Source organism: Anser cygnoides, chromosome 10 (genome assembly GCF_040182565.1).
Source record: "Anser cygnoides isolate HZ-2024a breed goose chromosome 10, Taihu_goose_T2T_genome, whole genome shotgun sequence".
Classification (NCBI taxonomy): Eukaryota; Metazoa; Chordata; class Aves; order Anseriformes; family Anatidae; genus Anser; species Anser cygnoides.
This window is the reverse complement of record NC_089882.1, coordinates 8,606,099-8,626,133: the sequence shown is the minus strand read 5'-3', so window position 1 is coordinate 8,626,133 and position 20,035 is coordinate 8,606,099. Positions and strand designations below refer to the sequence as shown.

At 46.1% G+C, this 20,035-nt stretch overlaps 1 protein-coding gene and 1 long non-coding RNA gene across 4 annotated transcripts in view; one reads left to right on the top strand and one right to left on the bottom strand.

Annotated features, from left to right (window-relative positions):
* LRIG1 (leucine rich repeats and immunoglobulin like domains 1) overlaps positions 1-20,035 on the bottom strand; it is an 87,578-nt gene that overhangs the window by 25,402 nt on the left and 42,141 nt on the right. Inside the window, exons 4-7 of the mRNA XM_048074790.2 lie at positions 6,253-6,390; positions 5,036-5,179; positions 2,597-2,740; positions 1,489-1,632 (exon numbers count right to left, since the gene is read on the bottom strand). Coding sequence (XP_047930747.2) covers positions 1,489-1,632; positions 2,597-2,740; positions 5,036-5,179; positions 6,253-6,390 — 570 coding nt within the window. The remainder of the gene's footprint in view (positions 1-1,488; positions 1,633-2,596; positions 2,741-5,035; positions 5,180-6,252; positions 6,391-20,035) is intronic.
* LOC106035453 (uncharacterized) lies at positions 6,397-14,966 on the top strand. Of its 3 annotated transcripts, none has more exons than XR_007167422.2 (5): positions 6,397-6,868; positions 9,583-10,507; positions 12,736-12,929; positions 13,715-13,890; positions 14,454-14,966. It is a non-coding gene; the product is annotated as an uncharacterized lncRNA (long non-coding RNA). The 3 variants fall into 3 exon arrangements; XR_007167414.2 differs by having other exon boundaries at positions 9,583-12,103; XR_007167411.2 differs by lacking the exon at positions 9,583-10,507.

Genomic DNA, 20,035 nt, shown 5'->3' with positions numbered 1-20,035 from the left:
AGTTTTAACGTGAGCAGTGCAAGGCACAGATGGGATGTACCCATCGCATCAGAACTCATGCTTCAATGCAGACACCAGACACTGGATCCCAGAGCAGAAAGCTCCCAGAGCTGTACTACTAACACAGTGCAGTGATCTGAATTTGGCTATCCCAGGGGTCCAGCTGTGAGTGCCTTAGCAAGGTAGACTCCCCTCTTTTTGATGCTTCAGACTTAAGCAGGCTGTGGTTGTTTCTAATCTGTTCTTTTGAAGACTTCTGCAGTGACACTGCCTTAATGTAGTAAAATAATCAGTGGCAGATCTGCACGTGAAGGAACTATAGCTGTCTACAGCACCATGCCAGGCAAAGGAGCCCTTCAGGCATGGGCAGTTTCACAACAGTTTGAAAAATGAGGTAATTAAACAATCACATACGTATTAAACTAAAAACAAAGATTCCCTTGTGCCAAAAGAAAAATCCACATTTGAATGAATAATTTGGGTTCAACAGAAGATCCCAGTTGGTCACTGCACTACAGGTTCATTCTACAGCTTCTAAACTCAATGGGATGACGTGTCACGTCCAACTACCTTTGAGTCTACATGCCAAAAGGTGAGGGACTCACAGCTGGGTATGCAGTTACAGACCCAGTCTGAGTCCAGAGTGAGGCCTCTGAAAGCAGGAAGTTGCTTTACTGTACTGCTTTTTGGTGGACAGGAGAACCCGTAACAATGTTTAACAAGAGATTTCCGAGCATCAAGCAGAATGAATTACAGTTCCACTAACCACATGTGTCAAGTTCTCCAAAGAAAAAAAGTGAATCTTTCCACAGTCCCACCGAGGGGATGACAGCTACTTCTGTAAATACTGCAAGCATCCATGTGTGTCTCTTCAAAAAGGCATTAAGCAGTGCCACAGACCCAAAAGACACCCTCGTGGGGCTATCCGCAACAGCATGGCTTTCTTTCATTTATCAAAGAGACCATACTCACAGCAGGAAATCTCAGGAGAGCAAAGTCAGTGTATTTACTTTTCAACAACTGAACCCTACAGGAAGGGTAAAGTGTAAATAGGAGAAAGAAGGACAACTGCCTTTAAAGGGTCAAATCTCTGCTGGTTAAAACCAAGAATATTCTTTGTAAATACGCAGGACAAAGGACAGCTTCCTTCAGGCTGTACAGTCATTACACGGCAAGCAGCAGATGTCTTGTAACTAGCTAGCTAGAAAGTGCTGGTAAGCCCCAGATCACAAGCTCTCCAGGTCTTTGGCTCTGTACGCTTTCAGTATACAAAAACTTACATGGTGCAAAAGTATTTTAAACAGGTGCTCCGAAGGTCGTAACATCATGAATAACAAGGGCATCACTTGGAGGCGGCAGTTCCTGCATTTCTACGTTGATACAGTGGAAGCTGTAGGCCATGCGATGGGGGAAAAGTCCTTAGCTTGCCCGCCAGCGTTACATTAGCATCAAACCCTGCCCAGTGAACCACAAGGGAAACCAACTTACAGCTCATGCAGCTTCTGACAGAAGCTCCAGCCATCGGGGTTGATGCGGGATATGGAGTTGTTGCTGAGGTGAAGCTGGTGGAGAGATGAAAGGCCATAGAGAGAGCCACTGTTTACTTCTGTCAGGCTGTTATACTCCAGGTGGCTGTAGAGAAAAATCAGAAGGAACACTGGTCAAGTGCTGAAGAATTCCCAACAATGAAGAATCTCCACAAAGGACTGGGGTTTTAGCCATTCCTACACATATTTCTACATACCTGTGTGGACACGCCCATGCGTAGGCATTTCATGTGCAAGAAAGGATAGAAATTCAAGGGCAACACAAGCAGAAGGTCACTTAGTGTTCACTTAGCAAAAGGCTTTCTACCACGCACTCCCACACAACCTCCCAGTACAAAGGCACAACACTCTGCCACTGTCACACAGTCACAAGGTACCAAGCTGGTATGTTCCGAGGGCTCAATGCCCAGAATGAGGTGTGACTGCTGAGGTATGCTCCACTGCATGTAAACTGGGCTTAGAGCATCCCATTGGAGTTTGTATTTGCAGAGTCTCAGCTGTGTGACAGCAGCTTCCAGAAACACACTGCCTTGATCACTTGTGACCCTGCAAACACACTTGAAAGCCAATCACGTTGCAAGTTTCAAGCATTTCTCGGCAATGACTGTTCAATGTGCTCTCTTGTACGGAAAGAACGCATCACTGAGATAGGCTGGCTTGGTTTCTGGGTTTCCCCAAGATGCAGAATAATCAGGTCTGCAACACATATTTTCCATGTATCAGTTAAAAGAAATTTGCAGGAGCCAGAAGAGCTTTCATTTAAAGCCCAGTTGGGAACTTATGGAGTGTTCAAATCATCAAACTTACAAAGCAATACTGCCACAGCTTGAAAAAATGGATATTTTTTTTTTATTGAACACCTGGTAGAGCACTGAGTTGACAGTGGGTCAATGGGACAAAGGCTGCTGTAGCACTGCACAGTTCTGTGCATCCAGGACATAAAAAGAAACATGAGGAGTGGCACTCTGATGGGAGTCCTTGCTAAAAGAAGAAAAGGACAAGATAACAGGTGAAGTCTAGGCTGTTTAAGAGAAAAGAACACAACTTACAGAACTTGCATCTTGGCTAGCCCCCAGAAAGCCCCATCAGTCAATTTGCTTATGTTGTTGCGCTGGAGTTTCAGGACTTCCAAGCTGTCCAGTCCCTGGAACGTCAGGCCTTCAATCAGGCGGATGCGATTCCGGTTCAGCTCCCTAAAATCACCAAGGCCATACAAGTATATTAAATCCCAGTCCTTTCTCACGAAATCGTCTGCGCAGCATACAATGGGGACAGCAATGCCAACAACTCCTCCATCGACCGTTCCCAGGAGAGAGCAGAAGCGCACCGGAAACTTTCAATCCCCGAGCCAGCCAGGGAAGTCAGCTGGGTGTGATCTCTTAAATAAACTCACCCTGGGACAGACTTTCACTGCAGAGAAATTACAGACAGTGCAGCAATTCCTCTTCAACCCTCTTCTCTCTGAATATCTTTTAAGCCATTTATCCCTTTCATCAATTTTCACACTTCATCTTCTCTCAGGCAGAGACACCGTGTGAACAAACACAGTTAAACATCGGCATCGTTTTCCTTACAACCCACCGTTTTTACAGGACTTGTAAAAAATGTGCTCTGAAACAAATGGGTGCTATATGAACTGTGAGCCCAAGAGGAAGTTTTATGGCTAAGTTTGAAAGGAAAGCTTTCAGTTCCCTTTACAAATTTCACATTTTTTCCTATTATAAGAAACTAATAAAGACTGAAACAAGTTGTTCCAATAATGAGGCAGTCAGTATTCTGTGTATACAAAGATCTCCAACTTGGTTCATTAAATTTTTCTGTTTTTTTCTCCACTGCATGAGTGGGAACGCCTAAAGCTTGGAAGCTTGGGAATACCTTTTTTTCCCAGAATAGCAATGTGAACATCATCACAGCACACTTCACCAACCCATATCAAACAATATCATGGATTGCTAGATCCAGACATGCCAGGTGAAATCCCAGTTCCATAATGGCAGTAGAGGAGCTCACCGACACAATGCATTGAAGTTGAAGATAGAGCTTTGCAAATGAATGTCCTTTTTGCAAATGCAAGACTAACCTAAGGGTAGTTCCCTATTTGGTGTTTGTGTTGAACAAAATGATGAAGATTACAGCATCAGAAATTGTTTTGGAAAAGATGAGGAGGCTGTACGAACTCCAAGCTTACTTTTTAAAAAAAGTAAGCTTAAAAAAACAACGTTGAAGTTGCACTGAAGTTGAGCGTAATTATAGTCAAGTAAGCAATCAGAAAGTTTTTAGGCATAAAGACTGTTGTTGCCCTAACGCACTTCCTAGACTGTGAGCTATGCCTTGCCAGAAAAACAACTGTACACAACAAATTCTGCAACACATCAAATCTGTATAACTTGCTATTCATTCCTGTTTATCCATAGGGTTAAACAACCAGCTGCGAGACTGTCTCAGAGTCTAAGAATACCAATCACTCTAACTTACAGTGAAAACTATTCCTAAATAGATTGAGTTGACCCTTGGTTTATTACACTTTTGCACAGGACGCAGATGAACGTAGTGTATTACAAGCTCTCAGCTAGTAGATGGCAATTTCCAGCTGAGAGGCAACAGACTCCTAAGACACATATACTATCGTCCTACACTGTTCCATCCCAAATTGGCTGTGAATCCTATAAGTATGCAAGCACAGATGCACACCCATTCCTTAGACACGTCTTGGTTTAAGGGTCTGCCTCTCAATCAGAAGGTTGCCGTTTAGAGGCGTGAGTTCCAACAGCCGTTGTGGAGTTTTTGTTGATAGACAAAAGTTGATCTTTTGCCTACCAAATTTGATGGAAAGACCACAACAGGCCATAGGCTGGGACGGTTTCTTCAGCAGAAAAAGCAGATGGGAAAAGTGAAGCTATTAGAGCTACTATTTACACGTAAAGCATTTTTATAGTTGCAGATGTCTATGTGTCTCCATGCAGCTCCTGCCCTACAGACTGCAGGCAGGACAATAATGATGTGTGTGTTAACTCATCTAGAGTGTTATTTTCTCTGCCCAAATATCACTGCAGTTTAACAACCTTCCGCCACTGCTATTTTATTGCCACATAAAGATACCTGTGTGGTCTCGAAAACCTAACATGGTGGCTGAGCTCTGTCACTCCCAATAGACGCACCTTCCAAACCTCTCTTGCACCACAGACACCAGCAGCTTTCAAGGGAATGGATTTGTCTTACACTGGCAATGCACAAGTTGCTGATGCCTGTAGCTGCATCCATCCCTCCCCACCTGATCAAAAGAATGGCCTGAAAGGTCAACAGCTACAAGACAAAAAGGACTCTCCCAGTATGTTTTACTAGGTGCTGGCAGAGCACCAGTGCATAGCTTATTCTAAGTTTTACAAATAGCAGGTAAGGAAGGGTGACGTTTGGTGCGTATATCCTCGGGGGCATTTTGTCTCCATAAAGTATGGCTAAGTTTAATTAAAACACACATTTCTACTCACAGTTGTATTAGCCTGGGTAGCCTGAACGCCTTGACAGGAAGCTGAGTGATCCTGTTTTTACTCAGACGAAGTGTTAGCAGGGACCGTGACAGACTATCAAAAGCACCAGGCTCCAGGGTGCTGATTCTGTTGCTCCCCAGGTAGCTGCAATAAATCACAGCAGAAAAATGAACAGTTCTGTCAGAAATCTCCTTTTATCAGCATTTAGTTGGTCTCCAGACAGGCTGGTGAAATTACAGAGGTGGCTTCAATTCCTTTGGATTTCTGGCTGCACAAAAAGCACAGTGCCTTCCCAGAGCCCTGTGACGAATGTGGAGAAGTGCAGTGCAATTCCCAAGAGCTCCCCTATAACCTCCTGCTTCAGAAAGTTTGGAGTGGAAGCCAGAAACCAGAGAATATTCTAGTGCAGGATGACTCCAGCCATTCCCCATTTCTTAAGATTTTTCCCTCAGCATCTGTCCCAGGGCTCTTTCTTACTTGCACTCTGGTCTTAGCACAGAGGCTGTTCTTACATGTTAACAAACAATCATTGGGTACAACACACACACTCTTATATCCTCTTACAACCAGAGGCAGTAACTTTTGTGCAAACTTTAATGCAAGCAGATCATCTGTCTGCACCTTTTCAAATTTACCTAAAACACAGATTATTTTATGTTTCCCTGAATAGGCAAAAAGCTCTATGGAGAGGGCATTACTCTGCTTAATCCCGCTTTTTCTTCAAATTACCAACGAGAGATTTCTGTTCTTAGCCACTGAGATTTCATTCAATAGTCACTTTAACTGTAACAATGAAATAAGCATTCACCCTTCCCTCTTCCAGATGCAAAGGGGCTGATCTAGGAAGCAGCACCTACAGATCCCACTGGGGAAGAGATACTGTTCTGCTGGAGACAGCTCTGGCTTCTAGGCTTCCAGTGAAAACACCAACACCTGGAGGACGCATTACAGCTTTTCACTGCTGCGACGTTCCCGTGCTACACAAATAATAATCTGCATTCTTTACGGGTATGTCAGAAACCCAAATGAAAAAGCTCAATAAATAACCTGACAGTGAGAACAATGTGCTGCCATCTGATTCTCCTCTGCACTTAAAATCCTGATGAATAACCCCATACTTTTTGTGTCGTTCCCTTTCCTTCTTTTAAAGAAGGTTTGAGGCCCTTTTCTCTGCAGCGGTAAGTCAACAAAAGCTGTTCCCAACAAGAAAAACTCACAGCTCCTTTATGTGAAGTCCCTGTGGAAAGCAGCCGTTTCGGATTTCCGTGATGTCATTGAAACTCAGGTCCAACGTTTCCAGGGTAACGTAGGGCTTCAGTTGACTTGCTTCAATGCTACGGATCCTGTTGTGATGCCTGAAATGGTCAGGAGGAGAAACAGAGACAATTTAGTTCTCTTGGAAAAACAAAGAGACTATCCGAGGGTGCAGCAGGCGCTCGGGCTGGCCGCTGAGTTCACACGTGGTGATTTACAACACGTCTTTAGCAGCTGTCCTAGGAGAAACCCACGCCAGGGACACCTTCCCTAACCCCCATGTCGTTCCTGTGACTACAGAGATTGGGTCTCATACATTTGCAGGCTTCTGGACAATTTTCCTGTTACGGTACGAGACTTTCTCTTCTCCACAAGTACTGACTCAAGTCATCAGTTCTCCTTCCAGTCATTTGGGCTTGGTCTCCTACAGGCCTGCACTTCCAAATCGGATTGTTATATACAAGCTCTGCAGGGTTGGATTTTAATCCTGCAGGCAAACAGCGCTGAACAACAGTTTAAGCAAACTGCCAATGTTTTTACACGGACAATGGGATTTTCAGAGCTGTCTGCAAGAAACAGGTAAGTACGTACAGTCTCAGGAAAGGTTACAAAACATTGCTTCCATAACTCCTAGGGATCCTTCTGAAAACCCTCAGCTTTGGACTATTTACACTGATCTGTAATACACAGAAATACTGTAAGACGGCTTGTTCCTGCAAACATTTCCTCATCTTCTGCCACCTTTGTCCCACTGCGTGATTAGGACGACTCTGAGGTACCGTGCGCTCTGCCCAAGCACTGCCTACGGGATCAGACCCCGTAACAATCATCTGCATTTGCTGCCTTATCGGCACCAGCCTGAAGGACTCAATCTGATGTTTTTCTTTAGAGGAGGTACCGCAAGCTCTCCTCAACATTTCCACAGCTGTCAAACAGTTAATTACCTCTTAGACCTCATCCGTACTCAGCAAGGTCTAACTAAAAATCCCCCGAGTCCTTTCCTCTGACTCCGTTCTGGCCTGAATCAGCGGAGAGAACAGTAACCAATTAAAAAAAAATACATTGTGCATTAGTCACAAGAAGTAGAGCACATGCCTGATGTGAATTTAGACCAGTCATTGATATTCCTGGCAAGGCTGGGAGTGAGGCACTCCAAACAGAGACGCTCAGCAGACACTTGAGAACTTGCTGAATAATAAGAGATAGGAGAGAGGGTTCAGACAAGTACTGTGGCTTAATCCGGCTGCCTACCCGCTGCGTAACCAGAAGAAGAGACAGCCGCCAGTGAAAGCGCTCTCGAATGCAAATTGGGACGCGCCGGCTCTCCCGACACAGCATCAGCTCTCTGAAATAAAAACCTGCTCCGTGAGCCCACCGGAGCCTTCGAGGCGCTGAAGCCGCCGGGTGTCTGGGAGCTGGTCTCCTCCAGCCTCACCCAGGTGTTCAGACAAGCCCCCCAAAAATACCTATAGCACGTGGCAAGGGTTTTCTGCTCCCCACACTGATCTCCTCTCCTTCCCCACTACTAAAACCAGATTGTTTCACCACCACGTTTGCTGGGGCTGGTAACAGAAAGAGGCTATAAACCGCATCCCCCTGACAATTTGTTTTCTGGAGACTCACCCTCTGAACAGCGCCTGATGCTCACTTACACCGGGGAAATAGTCCCAGAAACACTGCTAGGAGTTTAAATGCTACTTAGCTAATTCAATGCAGGCTCACAAGTCATTAAGGACAAATTTTACACCACTACAGAAATGCTCTGCTAATATGGTGCAAAAAGGCCTCAGGAAAATCAAAGGGAAGTCATAACTTAAGTCCCCAAACCGCTTACTCCATGGGTTACGGGCACGCAGGCTCTGCAAACACGAACAGTATAAAAAGCAATGATATGACCAGTATTCGTTTACAGCTGGAAATGAAGACTGAATTTTCACGTCCATGGCATGCAGAGGAACAGAGCTCCAGTGGATTTGTTAATAGGGTGTCTGAAATTCAGGAAAACTCCCTGTACCCAGGTTTTTCTGTCCTCCGTTAACTGAGCACACGGGTGAGAAGGATTTCATTTCCGTAAGGCCTAGTTTCTTTTGCAAGGCCTCAATAGGTAAAACTCGCCAGTTCAAAAATTTCCGTCTTTTTTTCCTTCTCAAAATAACAGCGGCCATTAAATGAGCGTGTGTGACCCGATTCAGGGAAGTACCTCGACGCAGACAGAAGCGAAAGCAAACCCCAACATGCTTTCTGAGCTCTGCTGAAGAAGGGGCTGTGAGTTCAACTCCGATCTCATCTGGGCTGCGATGGCTGAGCTGAACCTGGCTGTAAATTAACAGGAAATGAAGGCTTGTACAAATGAACACGAAGAATCCATAAACTACCTGACAATTCCTGCGCGGGGCAGCTGAGGCTATAAGGGAGTGAGAGCACGGAGTGAGTTTGGACATGAGCTGTTCCTCAGAAGCCAATGTTATTTTTTTGGAGTATTAATATTTCTGTGCTTTAGTTGCTCAACATATATCCAGCCTGCCTGCCTGCCAGATCTCCCAGCCCTTCCCAGAGGACTGAGTTTAAGAAGGGAAGGGAAGGAAAGGGCAGGAAAGAACTATATTGTCTGAGCCATGCTCACAGTTTCCAGGTGACTTCTGTCCATTTGCCTCTCACTTTCCTTGCGCCGCAGCTGGCAGCTGAGCTGGATGCATTATTTCACACAGGAAAACAACAGGCTTCTTTCTCTCCCTCTCCCTGTCTCTTTCAAACATGGGCTGACTCCAAACGTAGCTCTCGGCTCCAAACACCATCCCGGGCCAGTCCCAGCTGGGGAATGTCAGACAGTTTGCTGCAAAGTACTGCACCCTCTCAAAGCGCTGCACTTCAAACAAAAGCAGCCCTGCTGACTTTTCCTATACACAGCATGTGATATGAACGCAACGTAGTCCAAACCTTTTGCTAGCTTGATTACATTTAATTTTTCATTCTTACAGTAAGAGCTGAAATGTGATTTAACCCTTCCTGTTAGTACTTGGATCCTTTCAGCTTGTCTTCCTTTGTTCCCAATCTTATCACAAAGGTGTTTTACAGACGGAAGACAAGTGATGAAGTTATAACTTTACCTCTCTCCTTTGACTGCACAAGGCCTGGATTTTTACCGACTCGCTCCTTAGTTTACAGTTCCTCAGCTTCAAAGGTGACAGATCAGATTTTAGTACCAATTGCTGGACCAGGCTTTAAAGCACAAATTACTGGTCCTTCCACAACCAATTTGCCTCCAGGTGTCTTTTCCTCTCCCCTCTCCTTAGGTATCACAGCCTGGAAACAGATTTCCCCGCCTCGCTTCGGCCAGCGTTACCTCAAGAGTATAAGATGACAAGGCCTCAACGCGAGATTGAGCAATTAGAGCCAGGAGTGGGAGCCAAGTCTCTTACTTTCTATTCCCAGCTCTGGCACTGACTCATCCGCCTTGGGCAAGTTTCTTAACCCCTCTCTACCTCTGGGTTATCCATCTGTGTGGGAATGCACTGCTGGACTCGGCTGCTGCACGACTGCCTCGCCGAGGACTACGGGTTTGGAGTGAAAGTCGCGCTGGTGAAAAAGAAATCCCAGGGAGCGAGGAGCCCGCGTCCACGAGGGTTTGCTTGTGAACGAGGGAGGATGTAGCTAAAAGGGTTTCATTTCCCAGCTCTGTACCCTCATTCCTGGAGACACCCATTTGGAGCTAAAGCAGATGAACCGTAACAACCTAGCGCCATACACCAAGGCAACTCGAAGTCAGCGCTGGGTGACTTTAACACCGCGAGCTGCACGCACGTGGCAGCTCCTCAGGCACTGCTTCGCCCTCGGGTCAGCACCAGTTGGAGCAAGCACAGAGGGAACCGACCCTCCAGCCACCACCACATCCACACCCCGAGGTGCCGCAGCCCCTCAGCCCCTGTGCTTTGTGCTGCTCCCCAACAGACCCCTCGGGGTTACAGGAGATTTGGGTTAGCCTCAGCCAGCCTTTTGCTGAACCGAGCCTATGCGGACAACGTCAGGAAGCAAATGCACGCTCTGCGCTTCTCCAGGCTGCTCAGAGACAGAAAAACAAGCAAAATGTTCCAGCGAAGCAAAGCGTGTTTGGGTTTGCTCTAAGTCGGGAGGGAGCCGAAGGGGGTGGCAGGAAAACAACAGGTGGCGCAAAGTCAAAAGCTTGCAGCATTTCCAGGAATCTCAGCTTGTATTTTAGAGGTAAAGTTACACTTTAATCCCGGTGGGTTTCCTAGTTCGAAGCGTCTTTGTGAATATTTATTTGATAAACAGGCTGTGAAACATTTTCCAGTAGACCTAATAGGAGAAGAATTCACCTTCCTCTTTGCAGCAAGCCTGTCCTTTGGAGTACACTAATCAGTTTAATTTAGACCATGGCTTCAAACCTCTTCTGTGAAATCGATGCAGAGAGCAGTGCAAACACGCTCCTTTGTTGTTAGAGCCACATTTACTTCCCCTCAGCAGCTGCCCATTAGAAAGCTGACAGCGGAAAATCAAAGCAAGCAGACCCTCAGATGGGAATGCACAAGGGGCTTTGCCCAGACTGATTTAAATACAATCAGCACAAAACCCTCCTGGTTTAGACAAAGCTTGAATTAAGTCTGCCTTGGCTGCTGGGAGCCTGCAGCACAACTGCGTGGTGTGAAGTGAGGCTAGAGGCAGGGAGCAGTCACATGCCTGGCCTTCATGTCGTGTCAGCTTACAGGGCTGGCTGGGCTCGCCGAAAAAAAAGAAAGCCTTAATACAGCAAACCTATTAAACCCACACCTGTTATAGGCATCAAAAATAAAATCAAGCTTCAAAAGAGGCTCCACACCTCGGGTAAGGCTCTATTAATAATGTGAGCGCATTCTCAAAAGGAGCATATAAGAGAGATCACAAGGCTACAACCAGAGACTGAGAAGTCCAGAGTTCAGTTAATATTTCCATACTGGGAAAGTAGTGAAAAAAACCAGTGCTGGAGCCAGGAAGAGTTATGGGGTTTGCTACCGAAGGACATGCAAGGCTCGGTGTCACAGACAGGCCACGCAGAGAGGGCACGGCCAGAAGCGAGATCAAAGACACCGTAACACAAGCCGGCTCACATACACCGTGACTAAGTGATGCCTGGAATTACCTGCCCTCCTCCTCCTCCATCTTCGCAATTTGGAGAAGACGGAGATTTAATATCAATCTTCCTAGAAACACTAAAGAAGATTTAAGATACGGGTTCCTAAACTCCCACCTTAGACCTGCCATCTGATTTTACCCTGCCATTCATTACACAGAAACACAGTTTCACAGTGGAAGATGCCTGAGCAATTGCCCTGACGAGGATGAAGAGGAACCCATGATCTTCAAAACGTGGCAGCGATAGAGACATTTCTGTTTGTTCTTGTCACATCATCATGCTCCATAACATAAAATCTGTCCCAAGCGATTCCTCTTATGGAAATAAGGATAGAGAACATTGCTGTAACTCCGTTTTTACAGTTTATCAGCATAAAACTTCTTGCATGATCTTAACATTTTACTCCTAAAAATGCCAAAGACTTTTAATCAAAAACTTCCTCTGCTCTATCAGGACTTGTAAAAGCTCTACCTTGCAAGGGAAAGGCAACAGAGAACGGAGCGAATATGCAGGTGACAAGCTGGAAACCCGTAGCATGCTATCTGTCCTCTTACTTCCGTGCATGAGACCTTCCCCTGAAAGCCTGAGCTGCCCAAAGCTCAGCCGTAAGCCCTCAGGCTTCCCAGCTGCCCTGAGAAAGCTGCCTGCCACTCCGCACTGCCACCCCAGTCTCACCAGCATCACCGGTGAGGCTCAAGGTTTGGTACCCGACAAGAACGTACGTCCTTAGCCAACCCAGCGTGTGCTGAGCTTGCTTAAGGGAACAGCCCCGCTTTCTTTCTTTCCGAAGTAACGCTGCACGCGTTTTTCTTTGGGCAGGAAGCAAGGACGCATGGAAGCAGCCCCCACTTCCCTCAGATGCTCTGAATCACTCCTTCCCCGAGGAATCCTGGCGGAGCCCCAGGGCCGCCGCAGATACGGCTCTGTTTGTTCAGGTGCCGGCCGCATGCGCAGCGAGAGCAGAGCAGCGGCAGGCCAAGCAGCCACCACGTTTTAGGGTCAGACACAAAATGAGAGGGGGAAAAGAAAACTGCACAGTTTGCAGGCATCCTGACTTTCCCTTAAAGGTTTAGGTGATCTGTCTGAGGCTGTATGTCAGGATCTTCCCTCTCGCTAGTTCTCCTGCAGAACAAGGCCTTTCTAAGGTGCTGCAAACAAAACCTGCGACCATTTCAAGCTGTTTTCACTTAAAATCATCATACGTAAGTGTAAAGCAAGAACAGGCTGACAGAGGCATTCCAGCTATACTGAACAATGGCAGGAAGTCTAAAGGCATTTCTCCATTTGCCGATGTACTTACAGGGTTTTTCTTCACCAGGTTACGTTCTTGGCCTGTGTCGGTGCTTTAGGACGGAGAAGCACAAAGCAAACTACCCACAGCTAGACGCAGGCTGGGACAGACGTGGGGCTCAAAACCATGCACATTCTCTCCAGATATTTCTGCATTTACAATGTTTATGTAAACTTTCTGTTTCGTCAGATAACCTTATGCTGTGCATTAGATCCACTGAGGTGAGTGATATAATTTCATAAAAGCTTTCTCCCTCTCTCCGATCTGCATTTACTCTCACTAGCCTTCCTTGACTCGCCACAATATGATTTTGGATATTTTTTTGCAATATAAACGTCCCAAGCCTTCAGCATTCGATCTATTAGCAGAGCAAAATGTGTGGGACAGGCAGGATTAGAAGTTAATCATCTTTAAAAACAGAGGCTGCCTTCCCGACTCAGCATGTTACACAACCTGTTATGACATCAAAGCAAATTAAGATTCCTGAAGACCAGACCGTCCCTGTTACAGGCACAGCTGTCCCCCCCATCAGCAACAGGGTGGTTCCAAATGTACCAGTCTTTCTGCTTGATGCTTCAGGAAGATAGCGCTCCGCACGGGCTTTTTAAATGATGTATTCACAAAGGGAACAGACCCACGAAAACGCCGCGTAAAGCATCTTTCACTGTTTGTCACAACCTCGCCGTAAGGAGCTTCCCTGAACTTTTATGAACTCAATACCGCAGAGCACAACCTTGCCTCCCCGCGTGCAGCTCCACCTCAAAACATCTTGGCACTGACCTTCAGAGTCACCGCGTGCGTCCCTGTCGGGGACGGTGCACCCTTTAGTGGTGGGGCGAGGGATCTTTGGCGGCCGCTGCTCAGCTTACGCGGCAGTTTGGCCAGATCCCTGGCACGAGGGAGGGCAAGCACCTCTGAGCCACTGGGCATGATCGATGGTGGTTTTGCAACAACCAGCTTGTGCACACGCACAGCTGTGCCAGCGTTTAACCCCCTTCTTCTCCAGCTCTCAGACTGATCCACTGCTCTCGTCACCCTCCATCTCCTCATAGTCCCCAGCCTCTGTCTGGAACAAGCACTGAGGAAGGCTGCAAAGGAGAGAAGAGGCTGTGCTGAGGGCCGAACTCTGCTGAGAAGGAACCGAAATGTCCTACAGGAATAGAAGGAGAAGAGTCCTACAAGGTAAATGGCAGATTTCACACGAGAATGCAGGAAACCACATGGCTCTGCACCACCTGTGTGAATGAGGCTGTGGGGCACTGCACAGGCTATTAGAAGGGGCTCAATCAGTATTTGATAGGGGTCATTCAGCTGCTGGAAGATGACAGGTCAGTGTTTTTATGCTATACACTTGATGTATCTTATCATTGGCCTCCAAGAGGAGTCCTGACTGTGGCAAGGAGGAAGAGAGAGCGAGAATCAGAATGAGCCAGATGTGAATTTAACTCAGAGCAGGGGCTGGGACAGCTACCCTGTCCCATCCCCAGCACAGACAGCATCTTCTTTTTGTTGTCACTGCAAGCAAGTTTTTGCAAGCTTCGATCTAATCAACAAGGGTAGCATTTTCATTTGAAAGCCAATAGGGCCCAGGATCACAAGGCATGTAGGCACTTTTATCCTTAAATCCTGATGCTGATTTTAGTTCCTCTTTGTGTAATAAATGATCAAAGCGAGGAAGATCCACCACAGCCTAGTGACTGCATATGTTTTGTGGGTGGCTTTGTTTTGCTTTTGTCTCTCCACAGGAGCGAGGAGGGGAAAATACACAAGTGGAAAAGCAATTTAAGTGCAAACCAAATGTAATGACTCTGCCCGTGATGCTGGGACATAAATCCAAACTGTAATTGCATGCAGACTGCTTGATAGCACGCGCTGTTCGTGCCTGAATGCCACCAGGATGTGACACAGGCTCTTCCCATTTCTGACAGGAGCACAACAAACAGGTGAATTTAACCACACAAGATTTTTGTGACCCTGATGCTGAGGCAGGTAAATAAAGGACAATATTCTTGAGTATCTGCTCCACAAGACCATGAACCTCTCTGAGTCCAATGGCACTTGCCGCAGACCCTTACAGAAGGCAGCGGTTAGAGGAACGCACGCTTTTAACTGGCCAAGCAAACTCCTGTTAACACTTTATAGATGTAGATAGGCTGGCTGGTTGGGCTGTTCCAACATGACACACACTTGTGCTCTGTTGAAAGGGCTTATCTGTCTTGTCAGCAAGGTCGCCAGAGCAGGGATAGCCTCTGGGCAGGCTTCACTGGGAGCTCTACTCAGCTGAGACTGTTCAGCCTGCAAGAAGGAACAGCTCCTGTGTGCAAAAGCAATAGCCAAGTTAGGAAAGAAAACAGCTCTTCTTAGAAAGTTTAGACACCTTGTTGTTAATAAAGCATGTCAAGTAGGAAGGACGGCTTCAGGAAACTGCGGAACAAGATCTCGGAAGATCCAGGGAGGAAAAATTGATCTCTGAAGCAGAACTGATACTGTGCTAACCCAGGCTGGTGTAAAATAATAGCTGTACAAGCTTCCCCAGAGCAGATCTTGTAAAACCAATGGTCAAAATCAAAAGCATTCACCACCACTTAGCCAGAAAGTTTTTCAAGCCTCTTTAAACGGACCAGTTACTTCTTCAGTTCCTTAGGTTGAAAAGAAAGAAGTCTGACCCAGGAACATAATCGGGGGGGCAAAAAGCTTCCGTAAAGAAAGGAGCTCCTTTTCCAGGGCTCCTGAAAAACTACAGAAAGTCCAGACCCTTTCCCTGGTTGTTTATACTAATCACGCCCCACTTCACCCTGAAACAGCAATTGCTTCCATGCAGTGACCTGCAGTATACACTGGATTGGAGAAGGTATTTTAAGTCTAAAATCAATGAGCCATTTATAGGTTCTTTCTTTTGCCATTTACAGGTTCTTTCTTTTGCCATTTACTCTTCTTCCCTTCTCCGTTTTCTCTTCAGATCCTTGACCACTAAAACACTTCTTTTCCCTTGCATGCTCCTGCACTCCTCTTTCATTTTCCAGCTGCCTTTGCTAGTTTCCCCGATGTGCAATTGAACATTAAATGGTTTGACAGGCAGAACATGTACTCACCCAACCACTTACTCCCAATCAATATTCACGTGGAATTCCTGTTAACAAGCAAGAGTTATGCACACACTTGGAAGGGAGGAGGGCCTCTTAAGTGATCATTTCATCCAAAGGCATGACTGATCATTTTCCTGTCCACCTTAATAAGCGGCAGTCAGATTTTCCACCCCGCCTACCACCAGCAAGGCGGTTTTTACAACAGTAAGATCATAACTTTTAACGTGATCCCTATTGTTCATCTCCGCAATTACCTGGGGAATTTAACGCGGGTTTAAAATAACAGAAAATCCAGCATATAGTCAGCTTTTATTCGGTTAAAAACGAGCCTTCTAGAGATTCTTTGCTAATCTTTTCCAACCCAGACATGGCAGGATCACACGTTAGTGAACACTGTTTACACTAGTGTTTCTTTACTCTGAATTACGCACCATTCCTCGCGGTGCCAGTGGAAGCAATGATGGAAGTGCTAAGCATCGCACAGAGCAGAAGGTAAATGGCAAAACTGATGTTTTACTCCCTGGGCTTTGAACCACGTTCACTTTTTAACACCTCTGCTGAAACAGTTTTAGCCTTGTTATACGCAGAGGAACTAAAAGACACTGCCTGTTCTCAAGCCTTCCAGGACGCTTGAAGGTAAACAAAATGGATTTTGGAAGCATTTATGGCACCGTACTTTAAAAAGTCTGTTCTACCCTGTTCCTGCTCTTACTTCTCACTGTGCATCTATTTGTGGCCGCTGCTGGGAAGGCAGTGGCGAGCGAGGCAGACCATGCTCTGAGGAAGCACCACTGAGCTAAGGACCAGGAAAACTACCTGACACTTATGGACTGATAACAAGGACTAACTGGGCAAAGTGGAAAGTCTGAAAACAGTGACACGCTGATATTCTCTTGATTTTGTGCAATTTTGTCACAAAACTGTATCAAAGTTTCAAGCTTTTGGAGAGAAGATAAATGAATAGAGGATTATACATTAATAAGTACTTTGATTTGCTTTTACTGCAGTTGCAACTTTGCTTTTACTCGCCCCTGGGCAAACTAAATTGCGGTTACTAGCATTTTTAGGCAGGGAAGTCCAATATGCTAAAAAAAACTTTTAACTCAGCAAGTTATTTATGTTTGAAATCTGCTCAGCCTGAGAAGACTAACAAAGGAGCTGCCTCTGCAGACATGTGTTTTATTTGCCATATGCCATGAGACAGTCAATCTACCACAGATATTAATAGTAGTAACTTTGGGCTATTCTGAGGTTCAAATATGAGGCTGTTTTTTCATATTGACCTTAACAAAAGATCATGGTCACAAATGACCCTAACAACTAATCTAGGCTTGATCTGCAGAGGGACAAGTTGGGAGCCACCTTGTACGTTGTGCATGGTGCACCTGCCCTGGGACAACGCACCAGAAGATGCTTTACGTTCACCAGTTACATCTGCCCTGGGGCAATACCCAGTCTTTGGCTAGGAGGAAGCAGAACCCCCCAAACTTACTCGGTCTTAGGGTGTAATGAATATGTGGAACATGCGCACAAGATACCGTTCCCCTATTCCGACTCCTAACACCTTGTACTCTGTCCCCAAAGACCATTTGGGTCATCCATCCCCTTCCTCCAGAACAAATCCTCACCTAGCATGGCAGCTAAGCAGCACACAGACTTGAGAGCAGAAGCAAGCTGAGCCTGAAACAATTCTCTATCTGCAGGAGAAGCTGCCACGGCTGCACATGAGAGTTATGCTCACTAGTAAAGACATAATAAAGTAGCCTCAAGGGGTAACTGCTATTCCAAGAACTGCCACCATCTTTCACTATCTTTTTCCTCTGGCTAATTTTTACATTGCTCTGTATCTGCGTGGATTGCGTTCTGATGATCTTTTATTGAGTCTGAGGACCGCGTGTTTCATTTCTGCTGCTTTTCTAGAAGAAATGATTACTCATTTCCCTGGAATAGCCTCAGATCCTTCGCTGTTTCCATGCACTCACATTCTATCTGAAAGCTTGCAGAGGAGATGCAAATGATTAGAACAGTTCCAACAGCCCAAACAAGAAGTCAAAACAGTGTCTCTTCTGGTGCATGGGAGCACATGATTAATGAGAATTTCCTCCACTGGGAAAGGCTCTTGCAGTCTTTGGCCTCAAAATCCAGCGGACTTTACACACCAGAGCCGTGCCATGAACTCTGAGCAAAGCAAACACGAGAGGCAGGTTTAAGAGTATCTTATGCCTGTATGTTGCTTGCACGCTGAACATCCTGACTGTCGGCATTCTTTCTATTCACCTTTCCACATCGATATATTCATATTCAAAAACAGAATCTGAGTAGCACAGCCTGTAGTGCAGACCAAAACCTCGGGAAGAAGTCTCCCTCCAGCCTCTGAAAAGAACTGCCTGAATAAACACTGGAGAATTGGTCCCTGCAGACATTACACTGACTGAAAACTGAAGCAAGCAGGGGCTGGGGGCTCCAGCAGCGTGAGCTATGTCTGTTCACATGGCTGGATCTCGATCTGCATATACCACTTTGCCTTACTTACCGGGGAAAGCTTTCTGTGTGCGAGACACCGTGCATCAGGGCAGGCAGCAGGGTCTTCTGGGCTGCCTGAGCCCTGTCCTGCACACAGGCAGAGCCTGCTGACTTCAACTGGACCCCGCACACGGCTGCATCTGACTCATCTGGATTTTGTGCTTATGAGTACAAAACCACTTGCTGCGACCCAGATGGAATTAACAGAGTATTCTCCTTATTTCTAATTATTAGATCATCCTTTTCTTACTCCAGCAAAGATGACTTGCAGACTAAGTCTCCTGGGGGTCACGGCAGTTGTTTTGTTTGTACAGCAATTAGCACAGCAGGATCCCAGGCCACAGCCGAGCTAAGGATACATCTATATGGCTGCGTTTGCTCAGGCCTCAATTCCTCACTTAAGCCCAAAACTCCCAATTTTCAACACCACCTACACTGATGCTTATATGCAAGTGAACTCACATCTCGTGTATGGACCAGCTCGGACCTGAGCTGTATGCTATAAACAGTACTGATGCAGCAGTTTCAAGCCCTTTTCTCTAAGGGCTACCCAGAGCAGTCAGGAATCGAAGCAGCAGTTCTCCTGATACTCAGCCAAGTCTTCGCTATCTAACTTGAAAACCAGAATCACACTTGGCTCTGATCGGTGGAGTGCAGTGACTGAGCGCTGTTTCAGCTAACGGAGCAGGACACGCTTGTCTTGGATGAAAGCGAAACAGCAGCTCAAGGAGTCTAACGGACCACAGGGGTCTTCAGAAAGGCTCTGCAAACCCCAGACAACTCCAGAGAAGCAGCATAACAGCACTGACTTAACAGTTGCTTCCCTAAGTATTCTCTAAGAAAACAAAAGTCAGCTGCTCCAGGAGGAAGACCAACTAACTGTATGATCCCGAATCTGCCATGTTAGGGATCCCCACGACTGGTCAGCTCATCTGGTACAAAGTGCAAATGAGACGCAATGAAAATTAAAGCTAAAGGCAAGCAAAAAAGGGTCATGTTAAAAGTTTAACTAATTCGACCAAGAAGTACAGTGAAATCGCCAACACTTCAGACAAAAAGCTCTTAGAAACTGTGCGGTACAAGGAGAAACATTGCTCCTGATACAGGAATTACTGGTCTTTGGCCAGTATCACCCCAGACATCCAGAAGGAACACAACGCAGCGCCCACCTTCACCATCATGCTGCTCCAGTGGGCACCCGAACGCACCACCAGTCCTTTCCAACAGGCACTGCATGTCCCCAGCTACTCCCATATCCCAATTCTCCATGTATTTAGTTCTCAATTTTACATGATCTATTTTGCCTGTGGCACAGTACATCATTTACCCTCCTCCTATTAGCCCTCTCTGTTTAATTACAGTTTAATGCGAATTGATCTTTACATTAATGAGCCTGTAAGGAAGATTGATTTTCTTCAAGAGACTTTTATGCTCAGTTTGGCAGCAGAGTGGTCCTATTGATTTCGCTTTCCCCAGTAAATACGCAGAGTGTTGCTGCATCCTCTGTGAATCAGCTAATCCTATTTCACACTCTTTTGCTCCAAAAAAAGTCCTTGCTCTGACTTCCTTGTTATCTGTGTTTATTCACAGCTAGATCGTGGGGCCAATGCACCTCGGACAGCTTTGGCTGTTGCTTACACACAGCGACTGCCGTGGGTCACTATCCCTTTTGTTCCTAAATGGCTGGGGGCTTAAAAGACTTGCAGTGAAAGAAACGA